The 19,920-nt window shown below is 43.2% G+C and overlaps 1 protein-coding gene across 4 annotated transcripts in view; it reads left to right on the forward strand.

Annotated features, from left to right (window-relative positions):
* Positions 1 to 19,920, forward strand: part of DUS2 (dihydrouridine synthase 2) — a 51,053-nt gene that overhangs the window by 6,742 nt on the left and 24,391 nt on the right. For 3 of the 4 annotated variants that reach the window (XM_045443247.1, XM_045443248.1, XM_045443246.1), the window contains exons 2-3: positions 6,055 to 6,197; positions 18,542 to 18,587. In XM_045443247.1, the coding sequence (XP_045299203.1) occupies positions 6,055 to 6,197; positions 18,542 to 18,587 (189 nt within the window). Of the gene's footprint in view, positions 1 to 1,740; positions 2,086 to 6,054; positions 6,198 to 18,541; positions 18,588 to 19,920 lie in introns of those variants that run through there. The other variant, XM_045443249.1, reaches the window with a different exon arrangement.

Here is a 19,920-nt window from a genome sequence, read left to right on the forward strand (position 1 = left end):
CAAGAATTCCATTTGGAGAATGGAATATCTTGTCCTGATTTGTGTTTTGAAAGACTCCTCTGACTGCTGGAAAGAACATAAATTGAACATAATGAGCCTGGAAGCAGAGACTGGTTTGCAGGCTGTTGCCATCATTCACTTGATAGGTGGCAGTGGCAGAACCGAGAAGCTCCTTGAAGTCAAGAGCTTAGTTCTTTCCATTTCTTTACCTTCAACACCCCACACAGTGCCTTGATCCTAAAAGAACTGGTAGATGTTTGTTGATGTAATCATAGAATGTGTTGCAAGTGTAAAAAGCCCGATAATGAGAGCAGTTAACATTTAACCCTTACAGGGGCGCCTGGGTGGCTCAGTCGGTTGAGCATCTGACTTTGGCTCAGGTCATGATCTCAAGGTTCGTGAGATCGAGCCCTGCGTCAGGCTCTGTGCTGACAGCTCGGAGCCTGGAGCCTGCTTCATTCAGATTCTGTGTCCCACTCTCTCTCAGCCCCACCCCTGCTTGTGCTCTGTCTCTCTCTGTCTTTCAAAAATGAATAAACATAAAAAACAAAACATTTAACCCTTACTCTGTGTTGAGAACTATTGTGTGTCCTAGAATTGACTCTTCACAGCGTCTCACCTGACATAGATTCTGCTGGAGCCTCATTCTAAAGAGAGAAGCTCTGGGGCACCTGGGTGGCGCAGTCGGTTAAGCGTTCGACTTCAGCCAGGTCACGATCTCACCGTCCGTGAGTTCGAGCCCTGCGTCGGGCTCTGGGCTGATGGCTCAGAGCCTGGAGCCTGTTTCTTCCGATTCTGTGTCTCCCTCTCTCTCTGCCCCTCCCCCGTTCATGCTGTCTCTCTCTGTCCCAAAAATAAAAAAAATAAATAAATAAATAAAGAGAGAAGCTGAGCCTCTACTAGGTTAATTCATTCTAGAGAGAGAGGCTGAGCCTCCACTAGGTTAATTCATCTGCCTGGGGCATAGTTGGGATTCCACTGCAGGTCTGTCTGATTCCAGAGATCAGAATCTTAATGGTGATATGCTATATCACCTCTTTGTCTTACAAATATAATAGATTGCTTCAATTTTTTTCTTATCTACACAGGTTTGAGTGGGAAATAGGATAATTCTCTAAATATTTAATCCTAATTGACTGTCATTTTAACTCTAAATTTGTATTTTATTTTATTATTTTTTTTAATTTTTTTTTTCAACGTTTATTTATTTTTGAGACAGAGAGAGACAGAGCATGAACGGGGGAGGGGCAGAGAGAGAGGGAGACACAGAATCGGAAACAGGCTCCAGGCTCTGAGCCATCAGCCCAGAGCCTGACGCGGGGCTCGAACTCACGGACCGCGAGATCGTGACCTGGCTGAAGTCGGACGCTTAACCGACTGTGCCACCCAGGCGCGCCTAAATTTGTATTTTAAAGAAATTGCTTTTTTTTTTTTTTTTTTCAACGTTTATTTATTTTTGGGACAGGGAGAGACAGAGCATGAACGGGGGAGGGGCAGAGAGAGAGGGAGACACAGAATCGGAAACAGGCTCCAGGCTCTGAGCCATCAGCCCAGAGCCCGACGCGGGGCTCGAACTCATGGACCGCGAGATCGTGACCTGGCTGAAGTCGAACGCTTAACCGACTGCGCCACCCAGGCGCCCCTAAAGAAATTGCTTTTTAAGCAAGGTCGTAGTCTACAGGAAAATTTACATGGATGGGACTGCTAAAGTTTTTTCCATTCATTGCTTTTCCTGAATACTGTTATCTTCAATCTGAAGGCATTATAACTAATGGAATTTTGTATCCATGCGACTGAAGTTAAGGTTATAGTCTGAGAAGGCAATCAAAACTGTCATAGAGAAGACCAGCCCTTCCTTGAAAGAATGGTAGAGAGACTGTTTCTGTTTGTGCTAAAATGGTGATCTGGGTGTGATCTCAGGGCCGGGTGAATGGTTGTGCCAGTAGCTGGGAAAGGGTAGGGCTGCCTAGCTTCTCTGAGAGGAGCCTTCGTGGAGGCAGGCCCTGTCAGGCACTGCTGGCCTGGTGCCAGAGGGAGTTCCTGGATCAACCACGCTGCAGGAGGGTGTCCTCAGCCACCAGAGAGGTGAGTGTTCAGTCACACCTTCCTTACAAAGCAGCTGCTAAGGGGCAAGTGCTGGGCTCCGTGCTAAAGCCTGGCAGTAAACTAGACAGCCACGCTCCTGTCTTTATGGAACTTGTTGTGCTGGTGATCTAGAGGACCAGCTAAGGGTTAAAGAAGAGACCACACAAATAAGTGTGAACACATGGATTGTTACTGAGCTATCGGGAAGCACAGAGTGTTGTGAGAGCACGTGACCAGGGACCTGAAGTACGGTTGTCTGGTAGGGAAATGTCTCCAAAAAGGGGACATTCAAAGTCAAGAGGATCTTAGTGGGAGTGTGTGTGATTGAGTCGGGGAGAGTGTTCCAGACAGAGGACTGCGAGTACATGGGCCCCAGGGCAGCAGAGGTCTTGGTGTGGGAGACTTCCAAAGGTCAGTGTGGCCAGAGCAAGGAGAGTGAGTGGGAGAAAGGCTCAAGGTGAGCTGGAGACGTGGGCAGGGACAGGTCATGCAGGGCTTCTTGGGCCAGCAGAAGGGTTTGGGAGTTATCCTAAACTTAGTGGGAAGCCATTGAAGGGTATAAACAGGGGAGTGGTATTATCAGAGTTGCCTTTTTCAAATGCCACGCAGTATCACAAAGAGGATAGGAGGAGGTAAGATTAGATTTGGGAGACCCATTAGGAGGCTGGCTTTGTGCACAGTGGTAGCACTGGAGATGGATAGCACTGGAGCAAAGCAGATGGATTAGAGTTATATTTTGAAGGTTGTTTCACAGGAGTTAGTGACAGATTGAATGTGGAGAATGTGGATTAACGATGAGTAATTGGGTGAATGGAGGTGCTAATTGCTGAAATGGGAAACATTTTCTCTCCATGTATTGGCCTGATTAATTCTCTCCCTTGAGATCTCGAATCAGAAACTATTTCTTAAGGGAAGCCTTCCTCAACCCCCATCCATCCCTTTCCTTCTGACACAAATTCCTAAATCCTCATGTCCTTCACATAGCACTGTACATGATTATAATTTCACATGTATTTCTAAGTTCCCTTTCTATAACCCTCTCTTCTACTGTACCTCCTTCTCCTCATCATTTTATTTCTAGTGCCAGCCAGTGCTTGGCATATCAGAGGGGCTCGATAAATTTCTGTTGAATGAATTAATGAAGACAGAGGAGGTGGCTTAGGAGGGCAGATCAAGATCTTGTTTTGTGCATATTTGGTATGAGATGCCCTTAAGATAGCCGGGTAGGGACGTGTTTTGAGCAGTTGGTATGAGATCACCAGCATTTTATCAACATTTTAAGCCATGGGAGTAAATAAACTTTCAAGGGAGGATGTGTGGAATTAGAAGGAAAGAGGACTCAAGACTAAGGAAGAACCTCAACAGGTAAGTAGAGGAAGTGAAACCAGCAAAGAAGACTGAAAAGCAGGGCAGACTGGTGGGAGAAAAACCAGGAAAGTGTGGGGTCAGAGAAGCCCAGGGAGGAGAGAGATCAAGGAAGAGGGGAGTTTCAACCATGTCATAAGTAAGTGTCTGGTTGATTGCTCAACTTCCAGGTAATTGGTGACTTTAATTAGAGCAGTTTTGATAGAACAGTGGAGGTGGGGGCCAACCAGAATGGGCTGAATAGTAAAAAGAAAATGGAGACAGTATTAGTAATGGAGCAGAACACAGCATTGATTAGCCAGCTTTATGACTTTTTGGAGGGGTCCATATTTGCTTAGAATAAATAAATTAATATGAACAGTTCTCTCTGGGATATGGGATTTTGATTTTCTTCTTTTTATTCCTCTTGGCTCTACCTTCAAAGTATTTTTGGTATATGACCACTTCTCCCCACCTGGCCTGAGCGACCATTATCTCATCTCTTGTGTTGGTTACTAAAGAGCCTTGTACCTGGTCTCCCTGTGTTTACTCTGGCCCCTAACAGACTGCTCTTTTTATAGCAATCACCGTGATCATGAGAAAACATGTTCAGTCATGCTACTTCTCTACTTGAAACCCTTTGCTGACTTCTATTTCATGAAGAGCTAACAAAGGCCATATGGGATCTGACCCTACCTGCTTACTGCTGTGACATCATGTATCTGAGAAACATCGTGTAATGAGAAACATTAGTTTCTCTTCTCTCTGTGTCCCAACCATGTTGGTCTTCTTGATGTTCTTCTAACATACCAGGCAAGCTCCTGCCCGAGGGCCTTTGCACTGGCTGTTTCTTCTGTGTATTCTTCTACTAGATATCAACTAGGATAACTCATATCTTAGCTCAAATGTTATCTTCCCATTGAAGTCTATCTTGTTTTCCCTATTTATTTTATTTTGAGCTTTTTTTGGTTTGTTTGTTTGTGTATTTATTTATTTTAAGAGAGAGAGAGAGAGAGAGAGCAAGAGCAAGAGCATAAGTGGGGGAGGAGTAGAGAGACAGGGAGAGACAAAATCCCAAGCACATTCTGTGCAGTCAGCACAGAGCCCGACTTGGGGCTTCATCTCATGAACCATGAGATCATGACCTGAGCCGAAATCAAGAGTTGGGCGCTAAACCAACTGAGCCACCCAGGTGCCCTGGTTTACCTATTTAAAATATTATATTTTAATATAAATATTTTCATATTTTAATGTAAATATTTTCATATAAAATATACCATTGATATACCAATTATTTACATTTTTCCTGCTGGGGGTGTGGGGTAAATGGGTAAAGGTGGTCAAAAGGTATGAACTTCCAGTGAGAAGATAAATATGTTCTAGGGGTGTAATGTATAACATAGCGACTATAGTTGATAATTTTGTGTATTTGAAAGTTGTTAAGAGTAGGTGTTAAAAGTTCTCATCACAAGAAAAAAATTATTAGTGTGTGAGGTGATGGACGTAACTTATTGTGGTAATCATTTTGTAGTATATATGTATATCAAATCACTTTGTTGTACACCTTGAACTGATACAGCATTATGTGTCAGTCACATCCCCAGTGTTTTCAATTTCCTTTCTCCCTGCTTTTTTAATCTGTAGCATTACCACTTTTCCAACATACTATATAGTTTGTTATGTATTGTTTTCTGCCTTTATTCCCCTGCTAGATTGAAAGCTCTACCAGAGCAGCAATTTTTGTGTTTCATTCTCTAATGTATCAGACTAGGACAGTGACTGGCAAGACTAGGACTTAATAAATTTTATTTATTTATTTATTTATTTATTTATTTATTTATTTAATGTTTATTTATTTTTTTTTTTTTAATTTTTTTTTTTCAACGTTTATTTATTTTTGGGACAGAGAGAGACAGAGTATGAACGGGGGAGGGGCAGAGAGAGAGAGGGAGACACAGAATCGGAAACAGGCTCCAGGCTCTGAGCCATCAGCCCAGAGCCCGACGCGGGGCTCGAACTCACGGACCGCGAGATCGTGACCTGGCTGAAGTCTGACGCTTAACCTACTGCGCCACCCAGGCGCCCCTGTTTATTTTTATTTTTGAGAGAGAGAGTGAATGGGGGAGGGGCAGAGAGAGGGAGACAGGATTTGAAGCAGGCCCTGTGCTACAGAACCCAATGTGGGGCTCAAACTCATGAACCATGAGATCGTGACCTGAGCTGAAGTCAGAGGCTTAACCGATTGAGCCACCCAGGCGCCCCAATGAATATTCTTTAGATGAATAAATAAGGAAGCATAATTTTTATGATCAGAGAAAAGGAAAACAAAGTCCTGTGTGTTGGAAAGAAGAGGAAAAGCCTGCCCTGGGTAACAGAAGAGATTTTTTTTTCCCTTTTTTTTTTTAATGTTTATTTATTTTTGAGAGAGAGGGAGGGAGAGAGACCCCAAGCAGGTTCCTCACTGTCAGCACAGAGCCCAACGCTGGGCCCAAGCTCATGAACCAAGAGATCATGACCTGAACCAAAATCAAGAGTAGGTAGGATGCTTAACAGACTGAGCCACCCACGCGCCCCAGAAGATATTTCTTTGTTTGGATTTCTGACTCTTGTTTTCCCTTTCTGCAGGCAGTATCGGAGGAGGAATGATTGAACACAGCCTGTCGCTGTGCTACCACAACAAACTCATCTTAGCCCCTATGGTTCGGGTAGGCACTCTCCCAATGCGGCTGCTGGCCCTGGACTATGGAGCAGATATTGTGTATTGTGAGGTAAGGGGCTCCTGATTTTCCTGGAGGGCTTTTTTTTTTTTTTTTTTCCTCACCAGTGCAGCCTCCTTCTCTGTAGGTGGGAGTAATCAGGAGTTGGTGGGAGGCAGAATGGGCACTCACATCACAGGTGCCTGCTGAAGGCAGTGGGAGATAAACATGTATGATGCTTAGGAGTTCTCTAAGCCCTGTTGAGGGCCAGGAGCCTGGGCAGCAAGGAGGCATTGCGGAATGCTTGGGCCAGGTGGATAGATGAGTGTTGTGTCAGGTCACAGCCCTGGCCCCTGTAGGAATTAATATACATTCAGTGCATGAATGAATGAACTCAAGGTTAGGAAGAGAAGGAAGCTGTATGGGGTTGGTTTTGGGAGCCGTAGGGTTTTCTGGTGGCAGTAACTGGTAGGTTGTGTATGTCCTGGCTGCTCTGGAGAATAGTATGACTTCAGACCAAGGTTTAAAAAGTATTTTCTAGGGGCGCCTGGGTGGCTCAGTCAGTTAAGTGTCTGACTCCTATTTTCGGAGTCAGGTCAAAATCTCCCAGTTTGTGGGTTTGAGCCTCACATCAGGCTCTGTGCTGAGCCTGCTTGGGATTCTCTGTCTCTCCCCCTCTCTCTCTTTCTCTTCCCCTCTCTCTGCCCCTCCCCCACTTATGTGCACTCTCTCTCTCTTTCTCTCTCTCTCAAAATACGTACATTTTAAAAAATAAATAAAAAGCATTTTCTAGGAAAAATAGCATTGTAGGAGTAGCTGATATTGGGTAGTGTGGAGGCGTGAGCAGTGTTTCTCAGCTGGATATCTAACAGAATTATCTGGAGAGCTTCCCTCCAGGCCCCAGTCCTGATATGTCCCCCTAGTATGTGTGAGAAGTTGAAGAAGAAGCTGCTCAAATGCTTCTGATATTTTTGTCCCCCTGGTGGTGGGATGGGGACTGTGGCTACAAAAGGGCAACACAAGGAATCCCGGTGGGGATGGAGCTGTTCTGTGTCTTAACTGTATCAGTGTCAGTATCCTGGTTGTGACATTATACTGTACTTTTGTAAGATATTACCATTGGGGAATTTGGGCAAACAGTACATAGGAGCTCACACTCTTACAGCTGCATGTGAGCCTCTAATTATCTCAAAATAAAAAAAAATTTTCATTGAAAAGAAAGCCACTGGTATAGAGAGAAGGAAGGGCTTAAGAGGGGATTTGGAAAGAGTACACCCTAATGTATTGGATGTTGTGTGTGGGAGGGACGGGCTAGTAATTTATGATAGAAAAGTAAGAGCGGGGAGCCTGGCTGGCTCAGTCAGTACAGCATATAACTCTTGATCTTAGGGTTGTGAGTTCGAGCCCCATGTTGGGCATGGAACCTACTTAAAATTTAAAAAAAAAGAAAAGAAAAGTAAAGTAAAAGAGTGAGAGAAATAGGCAAATTAAGAAGAATGTGTGTCAGGGAAGGCAAAAGTCAAGTTTGTCAGGTGTGACAGATGATGCATAGAAGTCCAATTGCAAAAAGACCAAAAATATGTTTGATTTGAAAATCCAAAGTGCACCGAGATACATCTGACAGGACAATGGATTGTGGAGTGAGCAGCAAATGAGGAAGTAGAAGCAGAGCTGCTCACTACCCCTTAGGAATTCAGGAGGTGAGGGGAGGAAAAGAGTACATGTAGGTAGTGGAGGCAAAGGAAGCTGGATGAAGGGAATTGGGTATTTTTTGTTTTTTGTTTCTTTTTGAGAGAGCACGAGCTAGCATGCAAGTGGGGGAGGGGCAGAGGGAGAGAGAAAATCTTTTTTTTTTTTTTAATGTTTATTTTTGAGAGAGAGAGAGAGAGAGATTGAGAATGAATGGGGGGAGGGACAGTGAGAGAGGGAGACACAGATTCTGAAGCAGGCTCCAGGCTCTGAGCTGTCAGCACAGAGCCCGACACGAGGCTTGAACTCACAGACCACAAGATCATGACCTGAGCCAAAGTCGGACGCTTAACCAACTGAGCCACCCAGGCGCACCCCCTGCCCTGTTTTTTTTTTGGGGGGGGGGAGAGAGAAAATCTTAAGCAGGCTCCATGACCAGTGTGGGACCCCACGTCAAGCCCCACATGGGGCTTGATTATGACCTGAGCCCAAATCAAGAATGGGATGCTTAACTCCTGATCCACCCAGGCACCCCTGAAAGGAATTGTGTTTAGGTGACTTGCATGTTTGCAACATAAGAGGAAGCACTTAGCAGTGAGGAGGGACCTGAAGATTCGGCAGATCAGTGGGGAATAGGTAGGGCCTGGTCTTGGAGGGATAGATTCTAGATGAGGTGGTGGGGCTTAGCTCCAAGATAGGGCAAGGAGAAGAGTGGTAGGACCGTAGAAGGCAGGAAAGCCAAGGGTTTTTTCTGAGAGTCTTGTTTTACAAGATGTGGGAAGCCAGTCCCACATCTTGGCAGTGAGGGTGGCGGGAGCGGGGTGGGGACTGAGGAAAGAAAGTGAGGGCATTTTGGTCTTGTTCCTGTGGAGAATGGTCTGGGTGTTTGCCTAGCAGCTAGGTGTGTATAGTCATACTGATTTTTAACTTTATGGGAAGGAGATCTGCAAAGCTTGGCAGGGGGATGCCCATGGCTGGGGATTGGCATGCCAGTGTCTATAGCACAGCAGGGGCAGAGCCATCTAGGGTGCTAGCAAGGTGAAATGGGAGGAAGGGAGTATGTGTTGTCCAAATGTGGGAGTCAGAAAAGGAGGTTCCCGTGTTCAGGATCACAGGCTTAGGACCCGACTTCTAAGTAGTTTGTTGAAATAAAGGCAAGGAGGTCCAAGAAATGAGAGCTGGGCATCCATAAGCCTTCCAGGCTGCCAGAATGTGCTGAGGGCAGGCTGCTAGAATGTGCCTAGGGCAGGGAAGAACCTGTGTCCAGGGGCCAGTCCCAGGGAAATGTGGTAGTGCACTGAGCATTGTTAATCTTGTCACTCATCCTTTGAGCCCACACTCAGGCTCCCAAGTGGTCAGCCATGGGTTAGGTATAGCCTGTCCTGGCCTGCACCCTCCTGCCCTCCAGAAAAACCTCTTGGATTTAGAAAGGGATTGGGAGGAAGGAAGGACTGTGAGGACTCATGGACTGTGAGGGATTGTGAGGACTTGTGGTCTCAGAGCCTGAGGAACAGGTATCAAAAGACCAAATCCCAGAGAACTTAACTTGTTTTGTTGGTTGTGATGCCCCCTTGGCATGTTTGATAGACGCTTACTCTGGGAGAGTCAATATGGCTCATGAACAAACAGAGAGGCCTCTGGAAGAGGACATCTAGGCCTTCCATCCAGGCCTATACCCTATGGAGTGCAGAAGCAAGCTGGCCAGAGACCTTTGCTTGGCATGGGTAGGTGGCTAGGGACTAGGCTGAGTACTGGAGGTGGCGTGGTGTGGCGTAGTATGGTGCCTGGTGCCCCCTGGTGGATCTGGCATTTCTCTGCAGGCTGTCTGTGCAGGCTGGCATTTCTCTGCAGGATGATCTTCCTGGGTTCACATGAGGTGGCCCATCTGTGGTTTAGTTAAACCACCCCACCCACTTCACAGAACCAGAGTATAGGATCTAGGGCATACCAGGCATGCAGGCACCTGCTTAAAAGCCCTTCAGAGCCTTCAGCAGCTGGAGGTGAAGAAAGGATGAACTAGCTTAGCCAAAGTCAAGGGAGGAGTAGTCTGAATCCCTGCTAAGGTCTGCCACATTGATAGGGGTTTTCTAGGAGTTCCTCAAGTGGCCTGTATCTATTCCTTTTTATAAAAACAAGGGGTCTCTAGTTGCCCAGACTGTGAGAGGACACCTACCTGTTAGATTTAAAACTTTTAATAAGCAAGATTAAGGGACGAGGCAGTGTTCTTTTTTTTTTTTTTTTTTTAATTTTTTTTTTCAACGTTTATTTATTTTTGGGACAGAGAGAGAGCATGAACGGGGGAGGGGCAGAGAGAGAGGGAGACACCGAATCGGAAACAGGCTCCAGGCTCTGAGCCATCAGCCCAGAGCCTGACGCGGGGCTCGAACTCACGGACCGCGAGATCGTGACCTGGCTGAAGTCGGACGCTTAACCGACTGCGCCACCCAGGCGCCCCTAGGCAGTGTTCTTAAGAGGCCCCGATGGCCAGAATGGGTACTTAAAAATTTTTTTTTATTGTGTTAAAAAAAACCATAACATTAAATTTATCATCTTAACCATTTTTTTGAGTGTGCAGTTCAGTAGGGTTAAGTTGTGAAACAGATCTCTAGAACCTTTTCATCTTGCACAACTGAAACTCTATACCCATAAAACGAATCCCCCTTACCTCATCTCTCCGGCTCCTGGTAACCACTATTCTGTTTTCTGTTTCTATGAATTTGACTACTTTAGCTACCTCCTGTAAGTAGAAGCATGCAATTTTTGTCTTTTTGTGACTGGCTTACTTCACTTAGGATAACTTCCTCAAGGTTCATCCATGTTGTAGAATGTGACAGGATTTCCTTCTATTTTTAGGCTGAATAATATCCCATTGTATGTATATGCCACATTTTGTTGATGGGCATTTGGATGCTTCCGCCTCTTGGTTATTTTGAATAGTGCTGCTGTGAACGTAGGTATGCAAATCTTTGAGATCTTGCTTTCAATTCTGGGATATATATAGCCAGAAGTGGGATTGCTAGATCAGGTGGTAGTTCTATTTTTAATTTTTTGAGGAAACTCTGTACTGTTTTCCCTAGCAGTGGCACCATCTTGCAGTTCCACCAACAGTGCACAATTTCTGCCCATCCTTGCTAACATTTGTTCTTTTCTTTTTTTTAAATTTATTTTTACTTTTATATTTTTATTTTTTAAAGTTTATTTATTATTTTGGGAGAGAGAGAGCGCGCACAGGGGAGGGGTGAGAGAGAAGGAGAGAGAGAGGATCCCAAGCAGGCTCCACAATATCAGCGCAGAGCCTGATGGGGGGCTCGATCTCACAAATGGTGAGATCATGACGTGAGCTGAAATCAAGAGTCAGATACTTAACCAACTGAGCTATCCCTTGGGCCCCTTTGGTCTGTTTTCTTTTCTTTTCTTTTCTTTTCTTTTCTTTTCTTTTCTTTCTTCTTCTTCTTCTTCTTTTTTATTTTTATTTTTATTTTTATTTTTATTTTAAATAGTAGCCATCCTAATGGGTGAAAAGTGATAGTTCATTGTGGTGTTAATTTGTATTTCTCTGATGATGAGTGATGTGGAGTATGTTTTCATGTGCTTGTTGGTCATTGGTGTATCACCTTTGGAGAAATTTTTGTTTCTAAGTTTATTTGTTTTGATACAGAATGAGATAGAGAGAGAGAGAGAGAGAGAGAGAGAGAGAGAGAGAATCTTAAGCAGGCTCCAGACCAGTAGTGCAGAGCCTGACGTGGGCTTGAACTCATAAATGGTGAGATCATGACCTGAGCCAAAACCAAGAGTCTGTTGCTTAATTGACTGAGCCACCCAGGAACCCATGGAGAAATTTTCATTCAAGTCCTCTGCCCAGAATAGATACTTTTTTAAAACTTAAAAAAGTATTCAGATTTATTGATAATTTGTTGTATGTCTATACTTCAATAAAAAATAAAAATTTTTTTAAATAAAATTTTTAGGGGCACCTAGGTGGCACTGACAGTGTCAGGAGCCTGCTTGGGATTCTCTCTCTCCCCCTGTCTCTGCCCCTCCCCCACTTGCTTTCTCTCTCTCTCTCTCTCTCTCTCTCTCAAAGTAAATAAATAAACTTAAAAAAAAATAAAAAGGATTTAAAAAATAAAATTTTTAAAGAGGGAAAAAATTAGGGACTCCTGAGTGGCTCAGTCAGTTAATCGTCCAACTTCAGCTCAGGTCATGATCTCACGGTTTGTGGGTTTGAGCCGCATGTTGGGCTCTGTGCTGACAGCTCAGAGCCTGGAGCCTGCTTCGGATTCTGTGTCTCCCTCTCTTTCTGCCCCTCCCTGACTCGCGCTTGTCTCTCTCTCTCAAAAATAGAAAATATTTTTATTTAAAAAAAAATTTTTTTTTTTCAACGTTTATTTATTTTTGGGACAGAGAGAGACAGAGCATGAACGGGGGAGGGGCAGAGAGAGAGGGAGACACAGAATCGGAAACAGGCTCCAGGCTCTGAGCCATCAGCCCAGAGCCTGACGCGGGGCTTGAACTCCCGGACCGCGAGATCGTGACCTGGCTGAAGTCGGACGCTTAACTGACTGCGCCACCCAGGCGCCCCAAAAATAGAAAATATTTTTAAAAAAAATTAAAAAAAAGGGAAAATTATAGGAAAGTTGCAGGAATAGACAGCATCATATACCTTTTGCCCAGATTGACCTATGGTCAACATTTTTGCTTGATTTGTTTTATAAATTGTGCTGTATCTAATGTATATATATTATATATAATGTATATATTTTTTCTAAAAATAAAGTCTTTTTTTCTGTACTGTTATGACATAGGCATCATCTTCAGCAAGTTTAACATTGATACAATACTTTTTTAAAATCTACCTTCCATGTTCTAATTTTGTCAGTTGACCCAACTTTGTTCCTCTAAGCATTTTTTAACATCTTTATTGAGTATGGTTGCATGCAGATATGTATATGTACAGAATTGTGCATCCATCACTACAATCAATTGTTGAACATTTTCATCACACCTTAACCAAAAAAAAAGAAAGAAATCTCTTATCCGTTAGCAATCCCTCCCCAGTTTCCGTCTCTCCCAATCTCTGGAAACTATTCTGCTTTCTGTCTCTATGGATTTGCCTGTTTTAAACATTTCATATAGATGGAATCATACCATATGTGGTCTTTTATGCCTGGTTTCTTTCCTGTAGCATAATGTTCTTAAGGTTCATCCATGTCATCGCATGTATCAGTGCTTCATTCCTTTTAGTGGCTGACTAATGATTGTATGTGTCCACCACAATTCGGTTATCCATTCATCAATTGATTGACATTTGGATTTTTTTTTTAAGTTTATTATTTATTTTGAGAGAGAGATAGAGAGTGAGAGCTCGTGTACATGCATCTGACTAGGGGAGGTGCAGAAAGAGAGGGAGAGAGAGAGTCCCAAGCAGTCTCCACACCATCAGCACAGAACCTGACTTTGGGCATGATCCCAGAAACCATGAGATCACAACCTGAGCCAAGATCAAGATGGACATTCAATTGACTGAGCCACCCAGGTGCCCCAAGAGACACACTGGTGATAAACTTTATGACCAGCTCAGACAGAAAGCAAACCCAGTAGAATGGAGGAGATGAAGGTGCAGGGCATATTTTAGACACAGGAGCATAACATGTGACAGACAAAGAAGAATAAGCCCATACATTGAATGATAGGGCATTTTATTTCATTTCATTTCATTTCATTTCATTTCATTTCATTTCATTTCATTTCATTTCATTTCATTTATTTTGAGAGAGAGAGTATGTGTGAACAGGGGCGGGGGCAAGAGAGAGAGAGAAGGAGAAATTTTCAAGCAGGTTCCCTGCTGTCAGCATGGAGCCTGACGTGGGGCTCAATCTCACGAACTGTGAGATCATGACCTGAGCCAAAATCAAAAGTCAGGTGCTTAACTGATTGAGCCTCTCAGATGCCCCTGATAAGGCATTTTATTTTATTTTATTTTATTTTATTTTATTTTATTTTATTTTATTTTATTTTATTTTTATTTTTTTAGTATGCTAACTTTTTTTTAAATTTAATTTTTTATTTTTTTAAATTTACATCCAAATTAGTTAGCATATAGTGCAACAATGATTTCAGGAGTAGATTCCTTAGTGCCCCTTTCCCATTTAGCCCATCTCCCCTCCCACAACCCCTCCCGTAACCCTCAGTTTGTTCTCCATATTTGAGTCTCTTATGTTTGGCCCCCTCCCTGTTTTTATATTATTTTTGTTTCCCTTCCCATATGTTCATCTGTTTTGTCTCTTAAAGTCCTCATGTGAGTGAAGTCATATGATTTTTGTCTTTCTCTGACTGACTGATTTCACTTAGCATAATACACTCCAGTTCCATCCACGTAGTTGCAAATGGCAAGATTTCATTCTTTTTGATTGTCGAGTAATACTTCATTGTATATATATACACCACATCTTCTTTATCCATTCATCCATCGATGGACATTTGGGCTCTTTCCATACTTTGGCTATTGTGGATAGTGCTGTTATAAACATTGGGGTGCATGTGTCCCTTCGAAACAGCACTCCTGTATCCCTTGGATAAATGCCTAGTAGTGCAATTGCTGGGTTGTAGGGTAGTTCTATTTTTAGTTTTTTGAGGAACCTCCATACTGTTTTCCATTGTGGCTGCACCAGCTTGCATTCCCACCTGATAAGGCATTTTAAAAATAAATGTTGTGATCAGGTACCTGGGTGGCTCAGTCAGTTAAGTGTCCAACTTCAGCTCAGGTCATGCTCTTGCGGTTTGTGAGTTTAAGCCCCATGTCGGACTCTGTGCTAATAGCTCAGAGCCTGAAGCCTGCTTCGGATTCCTTCTCTCTCTACCCCTCCCATGCTCATGCTCTGTCTCTTCTCTGTCTCTCAATAATAAATGTTAAAAAAAAATTTTTTTTTTAAATTAAGTGTTGTGGGGCTTCTGGCTAGCTCAACTGGAAGAGCACTTGACTCCTGATCTCAGTGTTGTGAGTTCAAGCCCCATGTTGGGTGTGAAGCCTACTTTAAAAAAATTAAAATTGGAGCGCCTGGGTGGCTCGGTCGGTTAAGCGTCCAACTTCGGCTCAGGTCATGATCTCACGGTCCGTGAGTTCGAGCCCTGCATCGGGCTCTGTGCTGACAGCTCAGAGCCTGGAGCCTGTTTCAGATTCTGTGTCTCCCTCTCTCTCTGCCCCTCCCCTGTTCATGCTCTGTCTCTCTCTGTCTCAAAAATAAATAAATGTTAAAAAAAAAAATTTTTTTTTAAATTAAAATTAAAATTAAATTAAATTAAATTAAATCAACTTAAATTAAATGTTCAGAACATTGGATAGCCATGTGAGGAAAAAGTGACTTATAAATGGCCTTAATTTTCAGATAAATTAAAAAGCTAAATTAGTTTTAAAAAGAAAAAACAATTAAAATTATATTCTTAACCATACGATAGAGATATATTTAGCAATGAGAAGGCACTGTTCATGGCAAAGTTAGGGTGGTCTCTTCTATAAAAATAGAATGTTATGTCTGATAGAAATTGAGGTTTGTGACGACATGGATGGAGCTAGAGAGTATTATACTAAGTGAAATAAGTCAGACAGAGAAAGAAAAATACTGTGTGATCTCACTGCGTGTGGACTCTAAAAAACAAAGCAAATAAACAAAAAGCAACAGAGAAAAGAGAAACAAACTCATAAATACAGAGAACAAACTGGTAGTTGCCAGAGGAGAGGAGGTAGGGGGGATGTGTGAAATAGGTGAAGGGGATTAAGAGGTACAGACTTCTTGTTATAAAGTTACAGGGTTGAAAAGTATAGCATAGTTCCCTAAAAGGAAAAAACAAAAAGAAAAGTACAGCGTAGGGAAGAGTCAATAATATTGTAATAACTTTGTGTAGTGACACATGCTAACTACACTTCTTGTAGTGAGCATTTCATAACATATAGAATTGTTGAATCACTATGTTATAGACCTGAAAGTAATATTATATGTCAGCTGAGGTGCCTGGCTGGTTGAGCAGGGAGAACATACAACTGGTGATCTCAGGGTTGTGAGTTCAAGCCCCATGTTGGGTGTAGAGATTACTAAAAAATAAAATCTTAAAAAAAAAATGGTGTCAACTATGTGAATTAAAAATAGAAAAAAAATGGGGTGTAGGTAAAAAAAAATTGAGGAGTGGTAGTGATATAGGAAAAGTATTTGTGATAATAGAGACAGAAAAACTCAATATCCAATTTGACAAAGAATAGACTTTTTCCTGCAACTTGTATAGATGTAAAAGGCAGTTTTCTACAAAGATTCACAGATGATAAACTGTCCCACTTGGAAAAACAATGTTTGTTTTCACTAATTAAGGAAAGAAATACAGTGAAAAACAAAACAAAACTATGAGGTTCCATTTTATACCCATAGAACTAACTAAAATGAACAGTGGTGTTGAGGGTACGTGAGTAAGCGGACACACTTGTGGTTTTATTGGTGACAATTTAAATGAATTTCTCCACTTAAGCAGTTGAGAAAGGTTTTGTGTAAGATCTTGTGTAAGGTCTGTGTAAGGTCTTGAGGTTTCAGCAGATGTTAAGTGAGAACTTGCAATGTGCTAGATGTTGGTGATTTGAAGATGAATGAGACAGTACCCAGGCCCCAAAAGCTCTTTTGGTATGGTGGGGCGACGGAAAAGAAAATAAGACATCTCAAGGACCATTTTGCTTTAACTCCTCCTCTTGGGGCTCAGGCTACCTGGCCTGGGTCCTCAAAGCCCACTCTTGTGTGGACACAGGATCCTCCTCGGGGGGTTCACAGTCTAATGGTAAAGATATGACAGGTGTACCTATAACTGGCATATGAAGAAGTAGTAAAGGTGGACTCGGCAGAGGGTGGTTTGGGAATCCTGGGGAGGACAAGTTATTTCTGGCAGGGCTGGGGCCCCAGCACGGGCCACCCTTGCTTTACCCAGCTCCTCTCCAGCCAAAGCCCAGCCTGGCTGCAGAGCTGCTGCTGCTGCTGCTGCTGCGTTTTAATGTTTTATTTATTTTTTGAGAGAGAGAGAGAGAGAGACAGAAAGAGACAGAGAGAGACAGAGATGGAGAGAGAATACGAGTGGGGGAGGGGCAGAGAGAGAGAGAGATGGGCAGAGGATCCAAAGTGGGCTCCATGTTGACAGCAGAGAGCCCAATGCGGTGCTCAAACTCACAAACCGTGAGGTCATAACCTGAGCTGATGTCGGACACTCAACAGACTGAGCCACCCAGGCGCCCTTGCAGAACTTCTTTTTATGAGTACAGGCCACTCAGTGCCACCCACTTGTCCCCTTGCGTTTTTGCTTGCTCCTGCAACTGAGATCACTGGCTATAGGGGTCTGGTTGGGCTCTGTCCATCCCTTGAGACACCACATTGATTCTTGGGGCTTAAATGGCATCTGTTTATCCATAACTGTTTGGTAATGGTGATTTGTTTGGCCAGGCCTGGTGGACATTAGATACTTGTTGACCTGACTGCAACATGGAGTAGGGAGCCACAGAAACACCAACAGTGTGTACTAACCTTGATGATGAGTATGCTAGGGGGAGCCCCACGGATGCTGTAGGTGCCCTTTGGCCACTTTAGCCCTACATGCTCCCCTGAGGGAGCAAAGGCTATTGTGCCTACCTGGCTAGAGTTGCTGAGGCTCATGGGTAGTCAGTATGGGGATGAGGACCAGGGGACAGAGTTCCTTCCTGTATTTTTCTGAACCCCCAGAACCCCTGGGCATAAGTTTCTGGGAAGTGTGACAGGTGCCTGGCTCTTGTGATTTATTTTACACATTTGTTGAAATGATCGCTGAACAAAGCAAAACAGTTGTCTCCTACCAAGAGGCAGAGAATCTCAATCCTTCAGGAGACATGAGCTTGTCATTCATTTTCATGATACTGATTTTGAAGAAACCTCTTTGGGAGCTCCTGGGTGGCTTGGTCGGTTGAGTGTCTGACTTCGGCTCAGGTCATGATCTCATGGTCCGTGAGTTCGAGCCCCGCGTTGGGCTCTGTGCTGACAGTTCAGAGCCTGGAGCCTGTTTCGGATTCTGTGTCTCCCTCTCTCTCTGCCCTCCCCTGTTCATGCTCTGTCTCTCTCTGTCTCAAAAATAAATAAACGTTAAAAAAAAAAAAAAAAAAAAGAAACCTCTTTGTCCTTTCTTTCCTGAGTCTGTTTGAATATGTCCAGAGCTAAAGAGCTCACCCCTTTTGTTTCCACACAGTATGACCCATGTTGGACAGGAGTTTTAGACTCAAATCTTCTCCCTCTGCTTTTATTCACTGGTCCCGCTTCTGTCATTTGGATATTTCCTGGGAGCCCTTCATTGTCTGCTGTTTGTATAAGGATGAGGTGCGAGGTTCTTTGAGGGGATTGATTGGAGCTGAGATTAGTAGGTGAGGAGAGTGTCTAGGTGTCCATAATCTGGGCCGTTGTCTTGTCTTTGGCTCCCTGAGTGGCTCACCCTTTCTAGGCCCCCAGCATCTCCAAGGGCCCTGGGAAGAGCAGCTGATTGAGGGTAGCTCACTCAGGCTCCTGCTTGCCATGTTTAGGTGAGGAGGTCAGCACTACATTTCCCCAAAGCCATAATTTGTTGTTAGTAGTAGGGTGACAGGCCAAGTGACCCCCATTAAGTTTGTGATGAAGGTCCCTCCCCCTGTACCCATTACCTACATGACCAGCACTGACAAATGCCCTCTGATTCCTCTGCAGGAGCTGATTGACCTCAAGATGCTTCAGTGCAAGAGAGTTGTTAATGGTGAGTGCAGTTCTGGTCCCAGGATTGTGCATGTGCCTGGTCAGGGCCATGTAGCACTACCACTGCCCTTGCTTGCGGTGACGGTGTCCTTCCAGTGTGCTCCTTGTCTGGCTGTGTAATTTTGTGGATCATGTGCTCCCTTGAAAAGAGTCACTACTCTCCAGAGACTGTGACAAAGAGCCAGATGTGGAACAGGCTGAGATAGCCTTCCATCACAGGCTTGCTGGCATAGAAATTGACATAGAAAAGCCTTGGGCTTGGGATGGCTTCAGCATTGTTCCTGGCTCTGCCGCCCGATAGCTGTGTGACTTTGGGCAAGTCATATGACCTCTCTGCCTCCATTTCTTCAGCTGTAAAATTGAAATCAAAATCCCTGCTTTACTTAAATCATAGGGTTGGAGTGAGAATCAAATAAGATAAGGTACATATAAGTACTTTGCAGATAGAAGTGGTTGTGCTAAATTGTGGTTTTGCTGTTGCTTTATTGATGAGGCTGATTCTGTTTTGATTAGAATTGTGGTATTGTTTGAGGTTTTCGAAATCTACGCACGTTTGTGAAACCTTAATATCAGTTTGCCAGAAGTTATGACTGAATTTTGTCTTTAATTGTTTTAGATTTATAGTTTTTTTGTTATGAAAAATTTATTATTATAGACCTGTATAACCTAGAAAATGAAAATCCCCCATAATCTCCTATTCGAAGAAGTAATCACAGAGAGGAATAATGTATATTTTTTATACATTTAGTAAAGCGTGTATATAAAAATAGAACATGTTTATATCTACACCCTTTCTTAGGATCAGGCTGTGCATATTTTGCCTCTTACTTTTTTGCTAGGACATTTTCCCATGTTAGTACCTACAGATAACTATATCAGAATTGATTTCATCTGTGCTTTAACAGGGGTTTCCAGTATTTTGCTGTTATAATAAAGCTATAGTATAAACACACTGAGTTTTTGTGGTTCTTCTCCCAGTCTTCCTACTGCCAGTCATGAGCCTGTACTGTGGGAATTCTTTTCAATTACCGCTCCCAACGTGTCACCACCTCTATCCTACATTTTTAACCTTCTAATCTGTTTAGTGCTGGGGTGATAATAACTGGTTCCATTTGTGGAAGTGCTTGACGTGTATTAAAGATCTCATTTATTTCTTAAAATAAATGCACAAGGTAGGCGTATTCTCTCATCTGGTACGTTGAATCTCTTTCATGTGGCAGTCATCTTTGAAAGCTAATAATGGTAGTACCTACCGTAGAGCTCTATTTTGAAGGAGCATATGAAATTCTTGTTATTTGCAATAGTTATGTTCTATAAAGTTGCTTTGAAACCCA

The sequence above is a fragment of the Leopardus geoffroyi genome, chromosome E2 (assembly GCF_018350155.1).
Source record: "Leopardus geoffroyi isolate Oge1 chromosome E2, O.geoffroyi_Oge1_pat1.0, whole genome shotgun sequence".
Taxonomy (NCBI): Eukaryota; Metazoa; Chordata; class Mammalia; order Carnivora; family Felidae; genus Leopardus; species Leopardus geoffroyi.